This window comes from Pagrus pagrus (assembly GCF_965226575.1).
Source record: "Pagrus pagrus genome assembly, chromosome: 24".
NCBI lineage: Eukaryota > Metazoa > Chordata > Actinopteri > Spariformes > Sparidae > Pagrus > Pagrus pagrus.
Window position 1 is genome coordinate 5,490,157 of NC_140206.1, and position 22,762 is coordinate 5,512,918.

At 43.5% G+C, this 22,762-nt stretch overlaps 2 protein-coding genes across 7 annotated transcripts in view; both read right to left on the reverse strand.

The window, feature by feature from the left end:
• LOC311253347 (uncharacterized protein) overlaps positions 1-16,003 on the reverse strand; it is a 67,188-nt gene extending 51,185 nt beyond the window's left edge. For 5 of the 6 annotated variants that reach the window (XM_084347253.1, XM_084347254.1, XM_084347255.1 and 2 more), the window contains exon 1: positions 15,896-16,003. The gene's annotated coding sequence lies outside the window, so the exon portion shown is untranslated. Of the gene's footprint in view, positions 1-15,399; positions 15,492-15,895 lie in introns of those variants that run through there. The other variant, XM_084347251.1, reaches the window with a different exon arrangement.
• Positions 16,004-16,788: 785 nt separating this feature from the next.
• acadl (acyl-CoA dehydrogenase long chain) lies at positions 16,789-20,853 on the reverse strand. Its single transcript, XM_084346823.1, has 11 exons — positions 20,730-20,853; positions 19,560-19,739; positions 19,340-19,477; positions 19,093-19,257; positions 18,942-19,008; positions 18,698-18,862; positions 18,448-18,549; positions 18,251-18,364; positions 18,004-18,131; positions 17,825-17,911; positions 16,789-17,736 (listed from the first exon to the last, which is right to left on the reverse strand). The coding sequence occupies exons 1-11, from the start codon at positions 20,801-20,803 to the stop codon at positions 17,643-17,645; spliced, it is 1,314 nt and encodes a 437-aa protein (XP_084202949.1). The 5' UTR covers positions 20,804-20,853; the 3' UTR covers positions 16,789-17,642.
• Between the last annotated feature and the right edge of the window lie 1,909 nt (positions 20,854-22,762).

The following is a 22,762-nucleotide window of genomic DNA, read 5'->3' on the forward strand; positions in this document are numbered from 1 at the left end:
TAATTATCAAGATTAATAATTGTTAAATGTTTAAAAAGGTCCCATATATCATTTTCAGGTTGATACTTTTATTTCAGGCATCTACTAGAAAATGTTTACATGCTTTTATCATCATAAAACACATTATTTTTCTGCAGCACCTCTGTCTGAACGCTTTGTTTTAGTGCCTGTCTCTTTAAGACCCCCTCCTTCCAAAAGTTGATTGTGATTGGTCGGCTATCACAGGCCTGAGCAGCGTTGTGGCTGTATAGTTGTGACACCACAGCACTACTTAACTTTTAATGCTCAACCTAAGCTCGGTTTTTTTGTATTTGTTTAAATGTCTGCAAACTGGCCGCATTAAAAATATGCCGAATTATCTATTAGCGCTTCCTGTTCGTAATGTACCCACGGTCGTACAGACAACTATCACTTAATTACTTTAATACTGAAGAAAACGTAAAAACGTGCACATTCTCAGGCAGGTTTGGTACGTACAGGGAGCGTTTTCTTTAAATGATTTCTAAGCTTATTTATGGACGTTTTTGATGAGTCGGGGATATCATAAAAAAGCGTCTGTGTCGTGTCTCTTCGCTTTGATCGGACTGAGCTCTGACTCCCTTCATGCTAACGCGGTATCTTTACCCTCTTTTCCATTTGAAAACCTCTGTTGAACACCTTCGTCCTCAGGTGCTCGCTCTCTAATTTACAAGCCGTCTATCGCTTGCGTTGGCTCGTATGATCTGGATCTGGGCCTGCAGGGTGTCTGTATGCAGCAAAGCAAACACATAATTTAGAGACTGCAGAGGTCGGACATGATGCACTCACACCTACGATGGATAAAAACTGCTCTCTCTCGGTGTTTTGATATTTGAGTGTTTCTAATCGTTTTCAGGGAATCACTGAGAGGGCAGGTTACCAGCGCGGGAAGGTAAGTGTCTAATCTGTAGCAGGGATGTCCGTGTGTTTCTAAGCCATTTCCTGTTGACGGGAGTCCAGATGCCATCTGCTCTAAATTAGCACCTACACAGGGAGCACTGAGATCTGGGCACCAGTGGTCAGACGCCGGGGTTTGAGAGTCGTGAAGCTCCAGCCAGAAGTCAGAGGAAGTGAGCTCTTCACAAATGCACATGAGGGGCAGCAGAGACCTGTAGTGGGGAGGAGGAGCCCTCCTACTGCTGCTCACGCACTTTGAACCACCGCAGACTTGTTTGTCGTCTTCTTTCTTGGAGGCAGATTTAATGTTTTTGCCCGTTTGAAACACAAAAAGTCGCCACGTTTGGTTTATTTTTCCACACATTGCTCTGAAAAATTAGAACAGTCAGCTAATCTTTCCCCATCTTAATATTTTATGAACTAACTGATATATGTACATGACCTCAATATACTTTTAACGTGATAGTATGTCACAAACTCACATATTGGAGCGTACAGTGGCAAATTTGTGGATCTGCAGCATGTGTGAATAGTTTGGACGCGACATGTTCTCAGTATTTCACATATTGGTGTCACATCTGAGGTAGGTAAGGACCCTTAGATGGAAAAAGCAAAGTACTAATCACTTGCCTGCGACAATTAGTTGATTAATTGATTAGCCAATTGAAAAATCAAAACAAATTGTCAACTATTTTGATATAAGATTAATCATTTAACTAATTTTTCAAGCAAAAATGTGAAACATTTGCTGGTTCCAGCTTCTTAAATGTGAGGATTTGCTGCTTTACGTTGTTATTTATGACAGTAAATGAAGAGTCTTTGGGTTTTGGACTGTTGGTTTGACAAAAGATACTACTAACTATAGACTGATTAATTGGGAAATCATCTGCATGAATGAAATAATTGTTTGTTGCAGCCCTAAAAAGGGGCTTTTACTTCTTGACTCAATATAATACCATAAAAAACCTGATTTAATTTGGTAATAATTACTCACACAATCAATACAGTGATTCACAATTTCCAACTTAACACCAGTACGTCTGACACGATACTATTAGCCATTTTTTTTGCTCAGCTGAACAATATTTCAGTCCAGATGTGGAGGGTTTCTCCAGAGAGCAGTGCGTAAAAGCAGCGGATCAGCCCCGTAAAGCTGCTGCGGTGTTCAGTCTTGGAGGAGAGAGGACACACGTGTCACTGAGCGGAAGTTTCTGGAAGTCATCAGGGACAAGCAAGCAGGAGGAGGAGGAGGAGGAGGCTGCACAGGACTTTTACTGCAGCGGAGGACGATGTCACAACAGCACACACACTCGAGCATGATCGTGAGGCACCTGACACACGGCATGCATTCCAGGATAGTAAATGAACGCTCGCGTATACAAAACACAACTTGCAACAAACACAACACGCGAAAAGACGTCAGCGCGGAGCCACATCCTGGGCTGGCGGGTCGCTGGCCCGGCCCGCAATCACGCAGCTCGACGCTGCCAAGTGTAAACACCAATAAACGACATACAAACACGGACAAACACATCCCCCAGAGCTGAAGTCAACAGCTGTCAAGTCTTCTGGGGCAACTCTGTCATTCGGGCGAGCCATGGGAAACCGCCCTGTCACTGAAGCATCCAAAACAAGCAAGCCGGCACATTTTCCCTCCTCCTCCTCCTCCCGTCCAGCCCCAAAAAAGAATGAGTCATGGTTGGAGGCTCAGGAATAAAGATGATGTTGATTTTTTGGCTGCTCTCGGTGGGGAAAAACTGCGAGCAACACCCTCATGATAGATGACTAACAATGTGTTACGTTTTGACTTGTTTTTTGCAAATTGAAAGCAAATTTTCAGCTGCTACTAAAAAGGACCTTTCCTACAGTTTTTCACGTTTTCACGGCGAGTTATGGACGGACTCCTGCCACCGTTCCTAGCAGCTATTGACTTCCATTCAATTCATTGCAGCTGCTTTGCATCCCTTTTGTAAAATTGAGCAAGTGTAGTGCACGTGTTTGGCATTTCAATTGCTTTACGCATTTTTAATGCAGCCTCACTGTAGGAAAGTATGCACCGGGCAGGCAGGAATCTAAATATAGGATTGTAAAAATAAACATTGAATCTGGATCTCAGGATTTTGGCTAAAGAGAAGTGTTGTGAACAGTCCCTTCAAACACTTTTAGTTTTAAGTTTTCTTCTCTTTTCATATATTTGTATCTATTTTACTGATTTATGCACTGATGTGTCAGTCAGTTGTATCTATACTTGTGTTGTTTGTGCGGATGGTGTTAAAAATTGTAACCTTACCACTTTCCGCGTTGATGCTAGTTAGCCTAGCTTGCCACCTTGCACTTTCTGAGTGAAAGACAAGCTTCACAGCGCTTTGCAAGCTTGTTAAAAATCCAAAAAGTGTCTAGTATCATCGTTTCAGGCTACACAGGGCCTTGCAGTTTAGAAACTGCTTACGTAAATATGCACGAAAAACACCAAAAAAAAGTAGATTTCAAATTCTAGTTCAACTTTCATGAGTCTGCCCTTTAAATTGTACTCATTAACTTAAATTAAAGGACCACAAGGAACTTTTATTCATGTTGATTCTGGCGGCCCCTCTGGACAAAAGAGGAGGACGACGAAACAAAGTAGTAAACACAGTTTTAGTGCCGTACCTACTACAGATTAGCTTCTTTGGGCAATGATCGTTAGCACTCCGCTACATATAGTTTTAATTTATAACTTATTCAATCTGGACAAGTGGGAATTCAGCCAGCTTTTTTAATAACACTTTCTAATTAAAACGTGGGGTATTTATTGGCATGTTTGATGTCGTAGAGCAAAAACATAAAAATCTAATCAGGCATTTAACCAAAAACTCAGCATCAGTATCAACTTGAGAGCGTTTCATAAAGAGTCAAACGTTCCTTGGAGTATATTCAGTAGAAAACAACGTCTGCCTGGAGTCCTTCAGAAAAAGTCTGCAAAAAATTGTAGTTAACGAGCTAAAACTTGTAAAAACACTGGCACGGTCCACAACAAAGCAGCCAAGGTATAAAAAGCATCAAGCACTGACGACATCTGTGCAGTTTACAGTCTCTGAATAAGTGATAATGTATTAGACACAACAAAACTATTCAATCAACACAAACACACTTCCTTTTAAGCTACATTTAAATAGCCGACACGGATGCGTTTCTCCCGCATCTCGACAGGAAGCACCTCTGCAGTGGTTTTCACCTTGAGTGCAGGCTATTAGTGTAAGTGATACAGCAATATTGTGGTTAGAGTAGGAGGCGAGCATGCGGGGGGAGGCAATAATAATATGAGCACGGCTTTAAGGCGGATGAGGGAGGTCGGATGTGAGGGGGGGAGGTGCGTTGCCTGGGAATCTCTCGGCAGTTTCCATTAACAAAAGAGGATAGAGTGAAGACTGAAGATGGTGTTATTAAGAACGAAGGTAGGTAGGAATGAACTGACAGGGAGGTTTGCTGTGGTAATGACCGCCTGCACTCGAGGGTCTCGGGGGGGGCGAGGTCATTCTTCATTAACTCGCTTGACATTTACACGCTCGGAGGCAACCTGAGCTCAGGATGCGTCTGATTGTTGTCTCTGCAAAGTCATGTTTGCCATTGCAGAACATAAAAATTGATTAAGATAACGCCTTAACGAGGGTGGATGGTGGCGGTTTCATCCAATATTTTACTACGCTCTCGGTGACGCTTGCGTGGGCGACAGGTTTTTTTTTTTGTGGCGCTCCGGAGCTGCTGTTATTGCTGGGCTTTGTTTCCATGACACTGGGATGAGTCACTATGGCTCCGTGGGGAAACAAAGTTAAATGAAGAAGTGCGACCCAACGACAGCGTCGGCGGAGTTGTTTATTGGCAGAGAGGTGATGCAGTGGGAAATAAAAAGCTTGGAAGGCACAAAATTGCCTGAAATAAACCTGTTTTTATCAACCTGCAGGCATCAGGCATCTCGAATTCAGACTTCTGATCTAAGAGCGAAGACGGTCATCAATCAACGAGACGGATGCACAAAGTCCCTGGTAAGCAGCTGCATTCGGTCCGGACTGAAACACCTCAGCTGTTGGGTGGATTCCCATGAAACTGTGACATTAAGGGTCCCCAGAGGATGAATCCTACATTTCTTGACTTTGAGAATGAAGCCCAAGGGCTCGGGTAACTCCGTGACTATACCCCTCTTGACACAACGAGGTACGATACATACGTCTTGCAGATGTTGTTCCAGGAGTTACCTCGGAAAGACGTTGTATTGGGAGCCTTTGCTGATTGGGAAGACGTCTCGCCTCAAATTGCCTCAAATAGGCTGAAATAAACCACAGAAACAACAGGAAAAGGCAAAAAAAAGAGGTGAAATCAAAGTTCAGAGCTAATACACATCACCTTTTTGCGCTGAAGGCTGAAATCCTGTCTGTGATCATTTTTTATTCATGCTTTCGGTGAAAGTGATGACACAGCCAGAGTGACAGAAAGACAGACTGAACCCCGGCGCAGGTAAGTTCATCCGTCACCGAGCAGCGCTGGTGTCAGCGCATCATCAGCATTCACCGCGCATCCGTCAGCCCTCCGGCCGAGTGACGACGACGAGAACGCAACCGACCGAGTGTCACTTTGGCTTCGACGCACACATGCAAACACACCAATCACAGTCACATGCAGACAGGAGTGATGCAGGGCAGACTCGTCCAGACGGAGCTTTGTGTTTTCATTACTCAGATGTGGATGTGAGATTAAAGCGTCTTGAGTCTGCAGCAGCCGTGCCTTTGGGGTTTAGATCACATAACTGGTTCACATGTCTGTTGACGGGATGCCGCCCGGCGCAGGAAATAGCTGGGCTGGAGAACATACGAGCTACCGCCGATAAAACGCATTCCCGCGTCTCCCGGTTCGAATCGAGCGGAGCTGTGCTGAATTAGTGGCGAGAACATGAGAGATAAAGGCCGAGGGTTTGTATCGGCTCTCTGTTCAGCAGTGGGAAACCTTTGGGGGCAGATTTGTCACAGTTATTATCAGGGCACTTATGTTGTCATTCCAGAGTTGTTTAGATTAGATTATTATTTGCGGTTCGAGTTGGTGGTCTGCCATGTTACAGACGTCTGGACTCTCTTACTGTACGAGAGTGAATGTTTTTAAGTGTCATAATGTAAATACAAAGTTATAGATTGACGGATTTAAGGTTTCCCACAATGTCTTTTGTTGAAAGGGTTTAATCTGTGGCTTTAAGGGATTATTATGCTTCAGACTAGGGCTGCACAGTATTGGTAAAACTGACATTGGACAGAAAAGTACAGAAATATTCACCATATGGCTTTTAGGTTAATGTAACTACTGACTTATCTAACTTTGTGACTCACCCTCCACACAAAAACGGGATAAATTCATCCCGGCTTGAATGGTGTCTAACTTTAATGGATCATAACACATCGGGTATACAGTAAGGGTTAGGGTTAGGCGTAGTTTCAAGCGTACCACAACCTTAAGAAGAAATAGATTAAAAATGTAAAAATCACAATTTAAAGATAAGGACTTCCTCGCTGGACAAACAATAAAGGCACCCAACAAAATGTATATTCACCTTCGTCACAAAAAGGCCTTCAGTTGACCGGGTTTACAGCCATTTCACTGCACGTTTTCTTAACTACGGCACAGCCACACTAACTATCCACGAAAGACTTGCTTTCAAAACACAGCCCTTAAAACCAAGGAGAGGAACTTCCAGCCGTGACAGCAAAAATACACTCTATTATGTCATCCCAGAGCTGCAAATCCAAGCACAATCCCACACACACACACACACACCAGTTGAGGCGCAACCACTCAGAAAAACAAGCCTGAGAAGCGTTCCCACTCAAAAGAGTGGGAGCCAAACTGTAACAAAGCCGAAGTTACGTGTAAATCACGTCTGCTTCGTTTGATCGGCTGGCAGGTCAGAGCAGCCCAGTGATTAACTCATCTGCCTGGAAGCCTTTTTGACCAGGCGATGTCAGGGGTCATGCAGAAAAAGAGGTCTATTATGCTAAGGTCCACTGCCCCTGGATAGAGAGGGTAGCTGCTCTCTTAGCCTTCTCTATGGATGACCCCTGTTTGGAGGGTTAAAGGAAAGAAAAGGAGTTAAAAGAGGGGCGCGGTGTTCCTCGAGGTGGCAAACAGCGTGGCAAGCCCCGAGGGCGCACGAGGAGCTCGGGGGATTTTCCTCCCTACCCCGTAGCGAGCGTGGACGGGGAGTAGAAAGCAGATGGTAGGGGATTAGCATCTGAATGTGGACATGCAGATCCACGGGGGGTCCCCCATCTCCTCCCGCTTCCCCACGGGGGATAGGTGAGCCGAGGAAAAGGAGGCTCGGGAGAGACAAAATCAATAATTGGCGACCCATGGCGCGCAGACAAAAGGACTGGGAAAAGCTGGTGGCTTTGAACGGTAGTGATTTTGCAAGAGAAAACGGCTAATTACAGGCCTGCTCGGTTATTTTTGCCGCAGTCTTTTCTATACATATTTCTGTGGATTGTACGCCAGAGTCTAAATGTGATACAACACAGAAACAAGCCTGCACAGACAGTAGTAGGAGATAGCGATCGGGATTCATGCTCCTGCAGACGGTAAGGCAGATAACATCACACATGCCGACAGACGCAGCTTTTGAAGCTCACCTTCGTAATGTTCTGACTCGCGGGACAGTCAGAAAACATCCTGGTATCAACAATGAAGTCGTGTTTTTCGTACCTGACAAATGACTTACAGTGAAGCCAACTGAATGTCATTTAAGCAAGCAAGACAGGTAATCTATGGACTTTCCCTTCGCCCTGGTAAAATGTCAGGCAGTTTAGATGCAGAGGTAAAACACAGGAGACAGTTCGTGCTGTTCCCAAGAGGCCAAGAAATTCAACCCACTTTATTGTACTTGCTGTAAAAACCAACACAAAGAACACTGAATATAAACATTTACGAGGAAACCGGGGCTCCAGTTGGCATGTTATATAGATGCCAGGATGTACTGTATGGCAACGCTTAAATATTAATAACAGTGCATTTGGGAAAGTGAGTTCTTTATTAGTATTTCCACGAGAAAGTTCAGTATTTTTCAAGAAATGTTTTTTGCTTCAATGGCTTTAAACAAGCGTCTCTTAAAATTGACACTTTTTCTGCGTTCTGACAGGTTAAAAAGTAAAGTACGGTGGCCTTGAAGGGCAAATCACAACAGCCAATCACAAAACAAGACCGCAAATAGAAAAAGACAACCGCAAAAAACAGTTTCGAGGTTGTGTTTTGTGTCTTGTGGTTATATTTTTCTATTTGCGGTTGCGTTTTGTGACTTGCACTTCAGGGCCACCGTATAAAAGAGTGTATCTATGGCTGCCAATTTTGTATGAATCTTTGGATGGATAGTGTAACTTACACACACACACCACATGTAAATCAGCGCCTGGGGCTTTAGTTTACCCCCAGTTTATCACCAGCTATTGTCCACATTAAAAAAGAGAGCACTTTCCTTCCCAAGAGGCCATTCACAAACATCTGTTGATGCCCTGAAATAAACCTATCGTCCCCCTTTTCCTACCGAGATTTACGCTCTTTGATTTAATGAGGTGACCTGAGGCAGTACCGTGTCCCCCACCCACCTCCACGAGACAGCGCCTCGGAGATGCATGTACGCCAAATCTGTTCCTGCCACTGGCTCGACGTCCTTGAATGCAAATAGAGGAGGAATGAAATTAAAAGTGGGAGCAAACAAGGAGAGATTCACAATTTCTAGTCCCATTTCCTTTGTAGTGTGGTGTGCGGTGGGGTCAAAGGTCGCAGGGGGATTCCCAGGTCGGATGGAAAAAGAAAAGAAAAGCGGAGGAAGAGAGTAAGAAAATGTGTGAATGCTGTTTTCTAGGCTCCAGCCTTGTATCCTCTTACTACACAGCCACACAGAGGATCTACACACTGCTGCTCAAAGGGGTCATTCCTTTGAGGGGCTGGTTTCCATGGCAGGCGTTGCTGTGGTGAGGGGGGCCCTGGACGGGCCCAATGGGGCAGCAGGCACAGTCGACACTTCAAAACAACACAGACAGGAGGATAGGAGGACACTTGGGAATGAGAAACCCACCGGTGTGGTATCAGGGTGCAGCAAGAGTTCATCGCAGTGCTTCAACGTGCGTATCTTGGAAAAATAGTCCGTGTTTCAAAAGTTGCAGCACTTTATAGCAGCTGTGTGAAGCTGTGCTCGAGCTAATATGCTAACGTGAGCATGCTAACGTGCACACAAGGACAGTGCTAGCATGCTGATGCTGCAGCAGGTGTAACGTTGACCACGTTCACCTTGTAAGTTTAGCGTGTGAGCATGTTAACATTTGCAAATTAGCACTAAGTACAGGTGAGGTTGATATTTAACAGTTTTAATTTTGATCATTCATTAAAAGTCTATAAAATAATAGACATAAATGGTTAATAAAATAGTAAGTGGCCCCACTGACCTGCATGTGGAGCAGAAATAGTATAAAAAATAGCCTGTTAAATTCATCCCAGAGTCATATAAGTCATTTTTAATTGCTTAAATCCCAAAAGATCCTCACGTTAGAGAACCTGGAGCCCCATAAATGACATTAACAATTAAGTGATTATCGAAAATTGTTCAGGATCGATATTCTGTCGTTAACATTCAATCAACTAATCACGTCCAGGGTCAAAAGGTGGGTAAACACATCTCTGCAAAGCCAGAGAGTGGGCCCCCGAGTTTATTGGTGGATTTGCCCTAAATTCCATCCTTCATCTTCGTCTGGCTGCTACACGTCTAAGAGAGGATGTCAGATTTGCCGGTAAGTCCCTCTTTGGACCCATTCAGTGGCGGTCACAGTAAAAACCCTTCCTGGAAGCCGGCCAGGAGGTCCTCCACACACACTCAGCTGCTGTGTTCCTGCAGTCCAGTTAAAAAGCAGACTTGCGGGAACGTGATGTACCATCGACGTATTCATGTCGTCCCATCTGTTTCTACGTTTCACACTGGCTTCACAGAGCTGCTGTGTGTGAACTTCCTATGAATCGGGGGGGTTTTCCATTCATCCAGAACGCGGCCCTGACAGGCAGATGCAAAGAGTCACAGAGATGGACATTCATGGACAAACTAACACAGCAAAGGAGATGTTCTGGTTTCGTTTAGGAAGCTACGGGCCCTGAGAGGCGACTTTTTTCCATAACTTTAGATTCCAACTCATTTCCCTTAATGGATAAACTAAAAAACACGCTCACGTCGAGAGGAAATCGAGAAAAAAATGTCCTTTAAAGAATGCAGAAACCCGATATAGACTCTTTAAGTTCTGACAATACGTGGACTCCAACAATGAGCCTCATTGATTCCTCCGCTGCGCTTCAGCCGACGTATTATCCTGCCAGTCGGCTGTTTGCAGAAAAGGATGGGGAGAAAACAATCTAGCTGTTTAGCTTGAACATCTGGAAATCATAAAGGCCGAGAGCGCTACACGGCTTAGCCGCTACGCTAGGCTAACAGGAGGTCCCTGGCCCATTCAGGAAGAAGCTAAGGCTCATTAGCGGTTTCTTCCCCGCTGTTGGCCCAGGTCAGGGTCCGACAAACCAGACCAGGCTCCAGTGTAACTGCTGCATGTGCTTCTAGCTCATCATTCAGGCTGCTATTAAGTCTCAAAATAGTTCAAAAAAAGGGAATTTCATGTTTCCTTCATGCATTTTCAAGAACTTGAGCTTCATGGAAACAAAACTAAATATGATTTTTATTTTTGTGAGGCGACTTTCTTTATGAAGTGGAGCCATTTTGTGACCGATTCAGTCTAAGAAGTCATTATTTTGTTCCAACAGTCTCCTGCAAACCAACCCCAACCCCATTTCTATCCATGTATTCCTTTATTTCCTTATTTATTTATTATTATTATTGTTTTTATTTCAATTCTGCCTCTTTAATAGTGGTCGTATAACACTTATTAATTTTAACCTTTTAGGAGCGAGACCGTGGGAACCGGGAAACTTTTAATGAACCCTTTTAACCCCAACCCTAAAAATACAGCGATTTGTTTGTCCGTCAATTAAAATGTAATTATTTGACCACTTGTACATGTTTAAACTCCTGCAAACCAAACCCTAACTCAATCAATGTGCTCGTCTGTCAATAAAAATGCATTTACTTGACATTCCCTCTACCCTTTAAGCCGATACAATGCTCACATTAAAACACACGCAGGCCCCAGCTGCCTTCATACAGCAACACACAACACCATTATATGATCCAGATATGTCAGCGGCTCAGTCGGCCGCATTCTCGTGAGCCAATTAGGGGTGTGAAGCTGCAATTTACAGCTGGACTTACATGTCATAACCCTGCAAAAGACAGACGCACATAAACTTCCTGTTATAGCTGCGTGTGAACATACAGAACATTTTTTTGCCTTGGAATGTGTTGTTGGCTCTCGTCCACGCAAACGGATCTAAATAAAGAAAAGCTTTCAAGAGGAGGGAAATGAATTTGAGGCACATGGATCAACACGGAGTGGATTCGCTGTACTCGAGCCAAGTCGACTCGTACAGCCGTTCTGGTAGGCGGGCTGCGCTCTGCAAAACTTTCTCTTTTCCTACTCACTCCCCGTCTCCTGCAGCCGCGCGAACCTGCCATTATCGCGCTGACCTCGCGGATTAGCTAACGCGGTTACGACACAAGACGGGGAAGCGAGAGAGAGAATATTATAGATGCCAATATCTGAGGGAGTTTGTTGCTTGCCCCGCATGAGTGTCCTCTCTGTCGATGGGCATCGTCCGTAAGGAATGAGATGAGACACTGGCTGTCAGGGCTTGTTTGGGAGACTGGCTGCTAGTCAGCCGTAGATGGAGAAGGGTGCAAGGGGAAAGGCAGGGTGGGTGGGTGGGTGGGTGAAGGGTTGGAGAGACAGAGGAGGCCAGAGGATGGATCAGATAAAGAGCGTTTATCAAAATCAATACACTCGACACTCGCAGTAGCAGTCTGTAGTTTGGTTGTGAGCTCTTCATTTTAACATCTGGACTGCAGATTGATGCTGCTGCTCAAACGTGGCGCGCAACAAACAACCTTTACCTTTACCTTTGCCAACACCTAACAGCTTTTTTGGCAGGTGAGGAAATGACCATCTCTCCTCTGTTACTACAGCACGCTGGTTCGCTTTCTCCATATTTTTTCCACGAGCCTTTAAGCAAGACGTGAGCAAGGTTTTCAACCAAACGCAGCAAGAAATGTCACCAGAATTTTAGAGAATCTGGAAAAGAAAATACTTACAAAATATACAAAATATGGATTTCTTACAGCCGATACTGATAACTGATTATGTCCGATACGGATAAAATGACTTATAATCTTATAATAAGCTTAAAAACTTTAGATAGTCAAGAAGATAGATTTCTATTGGCTGTTTTACATCCCTTTATTTACTTTACATCGACAGTTTTCTTCTTCTTTCATTCATTTTAGCTTGTTTCAAGTTTAACATTGACTGTTTTTACAGTTTCCTTATCGCTCCACGGAGATCGAATGTTTTCGTGTCTTCCCTGCAGCCTTCAGCGGATGTTGAAGTCACGTGATTCATGGACAAGATAAAAAAATCACAACACCTTTGACCAAATACCTTGATATGGATGTTGCAACAGTATCTTAGTTATGACTATTGCTACTTTCACAAAATACTAACACAATGAAATTAAAGACGAGTATCAGAACCAGTCTGGTTAGTTCAGAAGATGACATCACTTCACTGTAATGCAGCCGTTAAAACCAGGAAACACAGATGCCATATGAAGTCTAAGACAACATACAGCCACTTATATCGATATAATCCAAGTTTGCACTCAAATATCCCAAGAAGCATTGTGTGTGTGTGTGTGTGTGTGTGTGTGTGTGCTTGAGAAAGTGTACATGTGTGGCTCCACATGCAGGTCAGTGGGCCACTTGGTTCGTCTGACGTATGTGAATTGGATTAGGTCCCTCCGACAGTCGAGACTTAATCGTCTACTGAAGCACAGTTCTGCCAGCTCCCATTAGACACCTGTAGCGGAGAAGGCCTCAGACGGGACGAGCAGCAGGGGACAAAGACCTCAAACACCTGTGACCGTGGCTACCAGACCGCCCCGTGTTCACCTAGACCAGAACCAACCCAAACACATTCAGGGGAAGACCCACATCACCACTTACATGCCGCCAGAACCCATCACGGCACGCACTCAACCACCGGCTCCCGCCCACAAACAAACAAAACCGAGTTTCCAAATCCAGAAAACTGATCCGTACCCTAAACATTGTTCCAACACAATTACTGCCGGAGAGGAAGCACCGGCCAGCACGGCGTGTCTTAATCTCAGTGGAGCGCGGAGCGGTTCTGTGGTTTCCAAGACTTTCACGGTGCGCCTAACCAGATCTGACGTTGGGAAATGTACTTAGCGTTTTCCCGCGTGGTGCAAACGGAGGTGGATTGGGTTTCTTGGTGGTTGGGAAAGAGAGAAGTGGCTAAAACGTATGGATCACACACACACACAAACACAAACACACACATGATTCACAATCTCAGTTACACTTGAGATTTAAAGAAGTGTTGTAAAACACACAGACAGAAATCCAACCTGTTGTTTCCTGATTAAGGTCATTTCAATTACTCCATCAGTGATTAGACTCAGCCCAATCTGGCCCGATAAAGAAGTAGGTGAAACCAGACACACATCTCCACTAATGCACTCTGTCAACCTCCATTTGGCCCGAGCCTGAAGCACATAATCTACGTCTGAATGGGCAAAGACGTCGGGGGCAAGGAATTAATGTTTCCATGTCGAGTGTGGTCATTCGTTTGTCTTTCTGTCCGTTCTTTGCATCGTTTTTGAGCTGAATCGACGACCAACACCCTCCAAAGAAAGGCCTTAAAGGAACAGTTCTCCCAAAAATGAAAATTCAGTCATTGTCAGGTGAAGTTTCACAGCAAAACAGTGCTGCAGCATTCTGCTAAACAACTGAAGTAGATGGGGACTTGTTTAAAGATTAAAAATGGCTCCATAGAGCTCCTGCGATGTAATAATATAATAATAATAATAATAATAATATAATAATAAGTCTCCAGAAGCCCCGAGAGCCCAAATTTATTTGAAAAAATCTTATTAACACAGTTTTTTAAGCTTTTAATCTTCACTGTAGCTAAGAAGCTAAAAACATTAGCTAGTTTAGAACTGAAGCATATGGGGATTTGTTTTAAAACATTAAAAAACAACCAAAAAAATAACATAAAATGGCTCCTCACAGCTTGTCTGGTGTAATCCAAGTCTCCTGAAGCCCCCGAGATCGAAAAATGTATTTTAAAAGACGTTATTTACTCGCGCTAACACTTTTAGCTTGGCAGCTAACGTTTAGCTTAAAAAAAGGTTTAAAATAACATATTTTCAAATCAGCTTGGGACCTCTGGGCTTCCATAGAATTTGACTACCCCAGACGAGCTGTATCGAGCCATTTTATGTTTCTTTTTTGGTCATTTTTTAACATTTTAAAACAAGTCCCCATCTACTTCAGTTGTTTAGGAGAACACTGCAACGCTTTTTTGCTGTGAAGCTCCAGAAATGTTTTGTGGGCTCGGAAACTTCACCTGACTTTCAATCAGCAGTCGTAGATAATAACTGAATATTAATTTTTTTTGGGTGAGCTTTTCCTTTAAATTGCTAAAAATCATCTTTACACCAGCAGTTTCTCAGGAAAAGCATCGTGAAATTAATATTTTTGGCGGGAATTTTTTGTTCTCACCAAGTCAATTTCTGCCTCCATCTGTTGGAGCTTGCGAGTCGATATCTGCCCATTTATTACACTCCCATCATCAAAAGGCATCTGATAACCGGGTGTATACCAGCGTGTCGGGTGACTCAACCTCAGTCCGAGAAGAAAAGCTAAATGAACCCTGGCGTGAGCTGCAAACACACTCGTTCTCAAGAGGAATCCAACCCCTAAATCTCCTTTGGTTGAGTGTCAAAACTGACCCAAGCGTGAACCAAAGAGCAGCCTTGTTGATAAAGATTTAAAAAGCGTGAGAAAATCCACCATCGTCGGCATATTATTAAACTGCTGTTTTCATTATGTATCGCCTCTGTACCCGGGTACGCCAAGAGTTAATGCCTTTTCATAAAAGGAATGTTTTCACATCCAGACATGGGAAATCTACAGTTCCTGCTTCTCCCAGACGACACTGAGAGGAGGCAGGTCTGGAGCAGATCCACGGTTAATGGAGGTCTGGACATCTTTCAGATTTTTATCTGTGGCTGAACATGTAGCAAAAAGACATTACAGGGCTCCCATCAGGGAGAATTTGTAGTTTAACAGAATTATTGTCATGAATTTATCTTAATATGAAAAGATATGTTACATCAAAGGGGAAGCCATGCTATCTTCTGCTGATGCATGCTGGTACTAATGCCTGCAAGGGCACCCGGCTGTGCCAGACAAGATGCCAACCCCAAAGCAGGGCTACTCCCATATCCACAAGCAACACATACCCGCGCTCAGATGATATAATCTGCACATCTACATGTTCATCTCCCCTGCCTTTCCTCACAGGTCGGTGTGCGCTCATGTGCTGCAGTGAGGAGCCGGCAGTTTCAGCACCATACAGGCGTGGACCAGAACAAAAGGCGCATACTGCTGGTGCAGGAGGAGGAGGAGGAGGTGGAGGAGGAGAGGCGCACCAGGACCAGGACGCACGGACCAAACCCACAAATAAAACGTTTTTTTTCTCCCCATGTTGACACTTTCAATCTCAAAACCTTCCCTAAAAAACACATCTCTGAATCCACACATGGCTGCGCATCAGCATGACGCGCGCAGCAGCTGAGGATTAGACAGCAACATTAACACACTTCATTATATATATAAAAAAAAAACTTTCTCCCACAGCTCCATTAAAGCACTTTACGCACTAAATCATGCTGTTTTGCGCAATCGCAAAGCGTAATCTGTCTCTGCAAATGACAAACAAAGAGCTTCAGCGCTTACCTGGAGGTCTGCAGGCTGCTCAGCGGCACTAATACCCTTGTGCGTTTGTATGTATATGTGTGTGTGTGAGAGTGTGTGTGTGTGAGGAGAGCCGTGGTGACAATGAGAGCTGTGCTGGGCCCTCTGATCCCTCCCATCGCAAATTAAGCTACCGTAAATGCGGGAGGAAAGGCGCAGCGGGAAAAATGCGGCTGCAGCGCGAATGACAGGCGTGTGATGATTTGTGGATTTTGTGCAACATCTTTTCACGTGCATGTAAAAATATAATCAGCAATGCAAAGAGGGAAATGTTGAGGCGTTGCTGTTAAATGCTTCTGCATCTCCACATTTGCTGCAAGGTGGGGGGGGGAGGGGGGAGCACTGTGTCCGCAGTGGATGTGAGTGCAGAGCTGAGGCACCGGGGTGTGGCTGTTGCTGAGGAAAGATGGAAGAGGAGGGGAGAGAAAAAAGGGAGAGAGGAGGAGGAGGAGGAGGAGGAGAGGCATCAGTGAGCAGTAGCTGCACTCCTGCCCCCCCAGGTGAGGCACGGTGGGGATGCTGTTTGCCCCCTCAGCCGGCACTGATGTGGGTTTTTTGGGAGTATTTGAGCCCCGGGGGAGTCAGACTGGCATGCTGTGCATCTCTAAGCACATGCACCATGAATAAAAACAAGCAGAAGAAGAGGATTTGAAGAAAATGTGGTGATTATCATCCAAAATGTGCAAGAGATGAGGTTGAAACTTCAGAAAAAAGATGCCCTAAATCATCAAGTCACATTCAACAGTCTGCTTTTTCCTGCTCTGTGTGCTGCAATGGAAGCAAATACAAGCATAATCATCCGTCATGTGTCTGCCAGCTTTCTACATGCATGTGCTGCCACCTAGAGATGGAAATGAGGCAATGCACGGAGGATGTTTCACTTCAGTTTGGCTTCAGTTTAATGCAGCTTTATTCACAACAGTTCGTCAGTCGTGTCAGTTCACATCCAAAAAATGCACGAGTGAAGATTACAGGAAACAAAAGCAAACAGGGGATTTTGATGCAAAACGGTACCTAATATGACATAAAGGCACATAGATCTGAAAAATAAATCTCTTTTCTAACATCATATTGTACACAATCAGCAAAAAGCAATTAATAACACATACAAAAATACTTTTAAAGTGCTGGAATCTAAAAAATTCAATGTGAATATATACAATTAACACTGCAGTGAGTTGTAAATCTACAGAAACGGACATAAAAATCGGTCATTATTTTACCAAAGTTTTTAAAAAGGATCTCAAATGTGATTCAAGGTCATTAAAGAAGCCTTTGTTGAGAAAGTGTCGCACAATTATCAACAACCAATCGACAATCAACCCTGTAAAGCAGCAGCATTAAGCAGCACAGCCTGGAAAATCTCAGTTTTATTTCACTGTCCAACTTTTAAACGCGAAATGAAAGTTTCATGCTAATGCTAAATGCTAAAATGTAGCGTAGAACAAGCAGGAAAGAGTCAACCTCCGTCACCGATGACAGTTTCAAAGTAAAGTCTGTTTAAAGTTTGCTCATAGTAGTTAGCATAAGCCCTGGCTGTCGCTGCAAAACCACCAAAACTTTCCATTTGTAAGAGGAACAAATTGATATAATATGATACTTTATCTGACTTTTCATGGCCGTTCAACATGCGTACACATTTTAATCCAAACTTTCAACTAACAATCATTAGTGCAAACCACCCCCCACTTTCCCAAGTGCTCCTCCACCTTGAAAACATCCAAAAGTCTCACTTCTGGCTGACGATGGAGCGGGCGATCAGCTCTTTCATGATCTCATTGGTGCCTCCGTAAATGGACTGAACACGAGAGTCCACAAACGACCTGGAAAAGACGGAGACACACGTTCATCGACGATACAAACAAGAATCCTGGAGTTCCTCGCTGAAGTTATCCCGTACGTCTCACTTACTTGGCGATGGGGTATTCCCACATGTAGCCCCAGCCTCCATGGAGCTGCAGGCACTGAGTGGCCACCCTGCCCTGGAGGTCCGACGCCCTGGAGGAGAGAGAGGAGGACATCCGCAAATAGCAGCAACGTTGTCTGTTTTTTGAGATCGGAAGCTTGGAAATACAAAACGACGTTCTCACCACAATTTGGCCATGGAGGCCGTGGCGGGGTCCAGGCGTTTCTCAGCGTGCAGCTGAAGGCAGTTATCTACGAAGGATCGGCCCACGCAGATCTCAGTCTTCAGCTCGGCCAGTTTGTGTTGCACAGTCTGTGGAGTCGATGCAGATGTTTGCACCAGAAAAGGGGTGTTAATTAGCGTGTCCAACCGGTTGTTATGTTTCGATCACAGCCGACTGAAGCTTACGACGATAAACTTCGTATACAGACCTGCAAGTTCGAGATGGTCTTGCCAAAAGCCTTCCTCTGCAACACGTAGTTCCTGGTTTCCTCAAACATGAACTCGCTGCTCGCTAGAGCCATGACAGCAATAATCAGGCGCTCCTACACCAAAAATAAGAGTTGATTTACCATTAGATTGACCAAAAATCACACATGTAGCTAGTAGTCGGGGGTCGCCCTCTCACCTGAGGCAGTTCATTCATCAGGTAGTAGAATCCCTTGTTGGGTTCCCCCAAGATGGCGTCGCCTGGAAGCCGCACGTCCTCAAAAAACAGTTCAGCTGTGTCCTTTGAAAGAAGGAGAAAAAATAGTAAGACGACAAAATTACAGTGTCCTAACATCAAACTTTTTGATGATGTATCGTTAATTGGTTCAGGACCAATCGAACCAGTTCAAGAATCAGAGCTAATCTGATGGGAGTATGAGATCCAATACCTGGGCCTTAAGTCCGATCTTCTCCAACTTGCGTCCTTTCTGGAAGCCCTTGGTGCCGTTCTCGACCAGGAACAGACTGATGCCGTGCGCCACTGACTTTGCCTCACGGTTCGTCACAGCCACGACCACCACCAGGTCGGCCAGCCAACCATTAGTGATGAACACCTGGAGTTGCGAGACGGAAAAGAGTTCAAGTCGATGTCAAGATGTGATGAAAGAAATCTGCTTTTTTTTGACTCGGTACCTTGTTGCCATTGAGGATCCAGTCGCTGCCATCCCTCTTGGCGTTCGTCCTCACACCTTGGAGATCGCTGAGAAGATAAAGGCGACATCAATGCGACATCACTGATAAGAGTCTGACTGATTTGATGCTACGTCTACGCTCGAGTCCACACCTGCCTGCTCCCGGCTCCGTCATGGCAATAGCGCTGATGCATTTCCCAGCAGTCATCGCGGGAATGAAGCGTTCGATCTGCTCCCTGCTACCGTAGTTGCTGACGTAGGGCATGACGATGTCCGAGTGCAACATGAAACCTGGGCCTGAGCAGTTGCTATACATTCTGGAGGACAAAAACAAAATCTCGTGTTAGTGTTTAATCTCAGATTTGACTAATTGTGTTTTTCATTCGAAGCACAACTCACTGCTCCTCGCTCACGACAGCAGAGGAAAACAAGTCTCCTCCGATACCCCCGTTCTCCTCTGGTATCAGCACTCCCAGCAGGCCTTGCTCACCAGCCTTCTCCCACAGCTCCCTGCTCACCTGACCCGCCTTCTCCCACCTGGACCGTGGAAAAAGGGATTGTAGTGAGAATGACTCAAAATAAAGGGTTCAGTAATACATTCATGAACGATCCAACCTACTCCTTGTGGTGTGGGACCACTTCCTCTTGAAAGAAGCGCCGGACGCTTTGTCTGAAGAGGTCATGGTCCTCGTTAAAGATCCTGCGGGTCCCGATGTCCATCAGGGACTTGGCGCTGGAGGTCTCTGGACGGGTCGAGGAGACGGGCTTCCCGAGCGGCTCGGCCTGAGTGTGCCGCAGCCTGGGAGGAAGTACAGAAATACAACAAACTGAACTTTATCAAAAGACGTCTATGCCATCCAAAGTTCCTGTGTTCAAGGTTCTAGGTGTCTGCAAACACCAACACATCCCTGGAAGCCTGGCTAGCTGCATGGCTAACTGAGCTAACAGTAGCTACATTCATGAATGTATAAAACAACATAGTTGGCAGCAGTTAGCAGTTATTCTGGTGATACGGCCTAAAATTCTTACATATTGCACCTTTAATTAAGCAACAGGAGATTATACGTATCTTAACCAGCTACTATTGGCCATGCAAGCAGGGCTGAAACTAATGATTACTTTCTTTATATATTTTTATGTTTATAATTGTCTTTATTAATCAATTGGACAAAGAAATGTTCCAAAAAAGAAACAGCAGACATTAAAAAAGTAAATAATAACTTCCCACATCCCAAAACAATGTCATCTGCTGTCTTTTTTTATCCAAACTACAGTAAAAATCCTGCAGATATTCAATTTATTTTCATTTTTGAAGGGAATTATGTAAGAATTAAAGTTGAAAACCAAAAAATTAAATCAAATTATCCAAGCGAATCCAATAAATAAATAAATAAATAAATATATTAATAAAAAAATAACTGATGTAAGAAAAAAACAGAAGTTTAAAGAGCTACAGACAATAAATAAATTAAAATGTTGAGACTTTTACTTTTTCCTTCTTTCATTTCCGCCTGCTAGGATTTTCAAATTAAAACTCCGTATCTGTCAATCTCAGTTTAGTGTGTCAAAGGTCGTCTACGGACAAAATAACCTGAACCTCGACCATAACAGACACTAAGTTGCAGGAGTAGACCCTCTGTAGCTTTTATATAAGTCACATAACTACTTAATCGAGCATTATGCAGGAATTTCGCATTTCTAGTCACGTTAGATTGACACAAAAGTCCATCTAAACAACATATAACTTGACAAAACATTAAAAATGTAAAGTATTTCGGGTATGTGTCACCTTGCAGTGGCCGCAAAGAGCACCTGTTGTCTCCTGGAGACATTTCTCAGCCCAGAAACACAAGTTTTAAACATTTTTCGAGGTAAAGACGGAGACAAACAGCAACAGGAAGTACAGCAGTGGACCGCACGAAGATCGTCTCTCATGTGAGGAGGGATCACTCCTCCGGGTTAAAATGTGTTTTAATACCGCTGTGAAAATACTGAAAAAGTAAAAGTATGTAAGTCTTATCAGCTAAATCTACTTAAAGTAAGTAAAAAGAACAATATTTGCCTCTGAGATGTTGTGCTATACAAATATAAACATGTTTGAAATGGAAATACTCGAGTAAATGTACTCATAGTTACATTCAACCACTGTGTTAAAGGTTTTCACACTCACACAGAAAAAGCAGCAGAGTGAGACCTCTTACTTCTCTTCCTGCAGAGATTTCTTCTTCTACTAAAGATACACAGTTGTTGCTGCTCAGCTCTGACACCTGCTGGTAGGAGGACATGTTGCAGAAATACAGTACAGCAATTATTAGCAAGTGCTGTCAGGTTTCTGATGACAATATACAGAAGCCCTAAAGTGCCATGCGTTCTCACATTTTATTTCCTCCGTTTTCCCGTGATAACGAGTTAATTTCATTTGTTTTCTCGACATCTCAATTTATTATCTCGAAATAACAACTGTCGTTTTCCGAGATAACAGGATAATTATCTCGAGATAACGGGATAATTTTCTTGAGATCTCGAGATAACGAAACGTTGTTTTCCCGAGATAACGATAAAATTAATTCGAGATCTTGAGAAAACAAAAAGAGTGTGTAGTATATTAAATCATTGTTCAGTGTAGCAATGTCAGAGGAGCAGGAGCATATCGATCACCACGTCACATATCTTTTCAATCAAGGCCTGACACAGGCTGAAATAGCATTATGCCCTGCTATAACAGATAAGTGCGTAATCTAAAAAGACGGTTAGCAAGGCTTCAGCTATATTGGCGGCGCAATCTGAGTGAGCCTGATGTCGTCGTTAACTACATAGCTGACCAGCTACGAGGTCCCGGGCGTCTCCATAATCTCAGGCCTATCATATCACAGTCATTATCTCGAGATCTCAAATTAATCATATCATTATCTCGAGAAATTTATATCCTTATCTCCGGAAAACAACATTTCGTTATCTCGAGATCTCTAATTAATTTTATCGTTATCTCGGGAAACCATTTCGTTATCTCGAGATGTCGAATTAATTATAACGTTATCTTGGGAAAACATTTCGTTATCTCGAGATTTCAAGAAAATTCTCCCGTTATCTCGTGAAAACGGCAGTTGTTATTTCGAGATAATAACGAGATCTTGGGAAAACATTTCGTTACCTCGAGATTTCAAGAAAATTCTCCCGTTATCTCGTGAAAACGGCAGTTGTTATTTCGAGATAATAACGAGATCTCGAGAAAACAAATGAAATTAACTCGTTATCACGGGAAAACGGAGGACATAAAATGTGAGAATGCATGGCCCTTTAGGGCTTCCGTAAAATACACAATTAGAACTACATGTTTGTTATTATTATTATTATTATTATTATTATTATTAATAATAACAATAATATTACTATAGATTTACATATGAAACTAAACAACAATATAAGTAACAATATATATTTTGGTGCAGGAGACATTTTAGTTATTTTTAGCTGAAGCAGGATCTAATATGTGACATAATTAACATTTCAATAGAGTAAAAACAGAATTAAAAAGTTTAATATTTAACCTGTCACTGACGTATAAATGTATATTTTTTTTATGTATGTGGAGGCAGAAAATGGTTTATGTCCTATATTAAGAAAGTCTGATCACTTCCTTGTTGCACCACAGGGGGGCAGTGTCCCTTCAGGTTTCAGCTTTGAACTGGTTGCAGTTAAATTTGTAAGTTAAATTTACACAGTTGAACACATCCATAAATTATCTGATATTTCCGGAGGCATTCCTTAAAACGATTGACCTCGTTATGTCCACGTCTTCAATCTCCTTTGTGTCTATTCTTA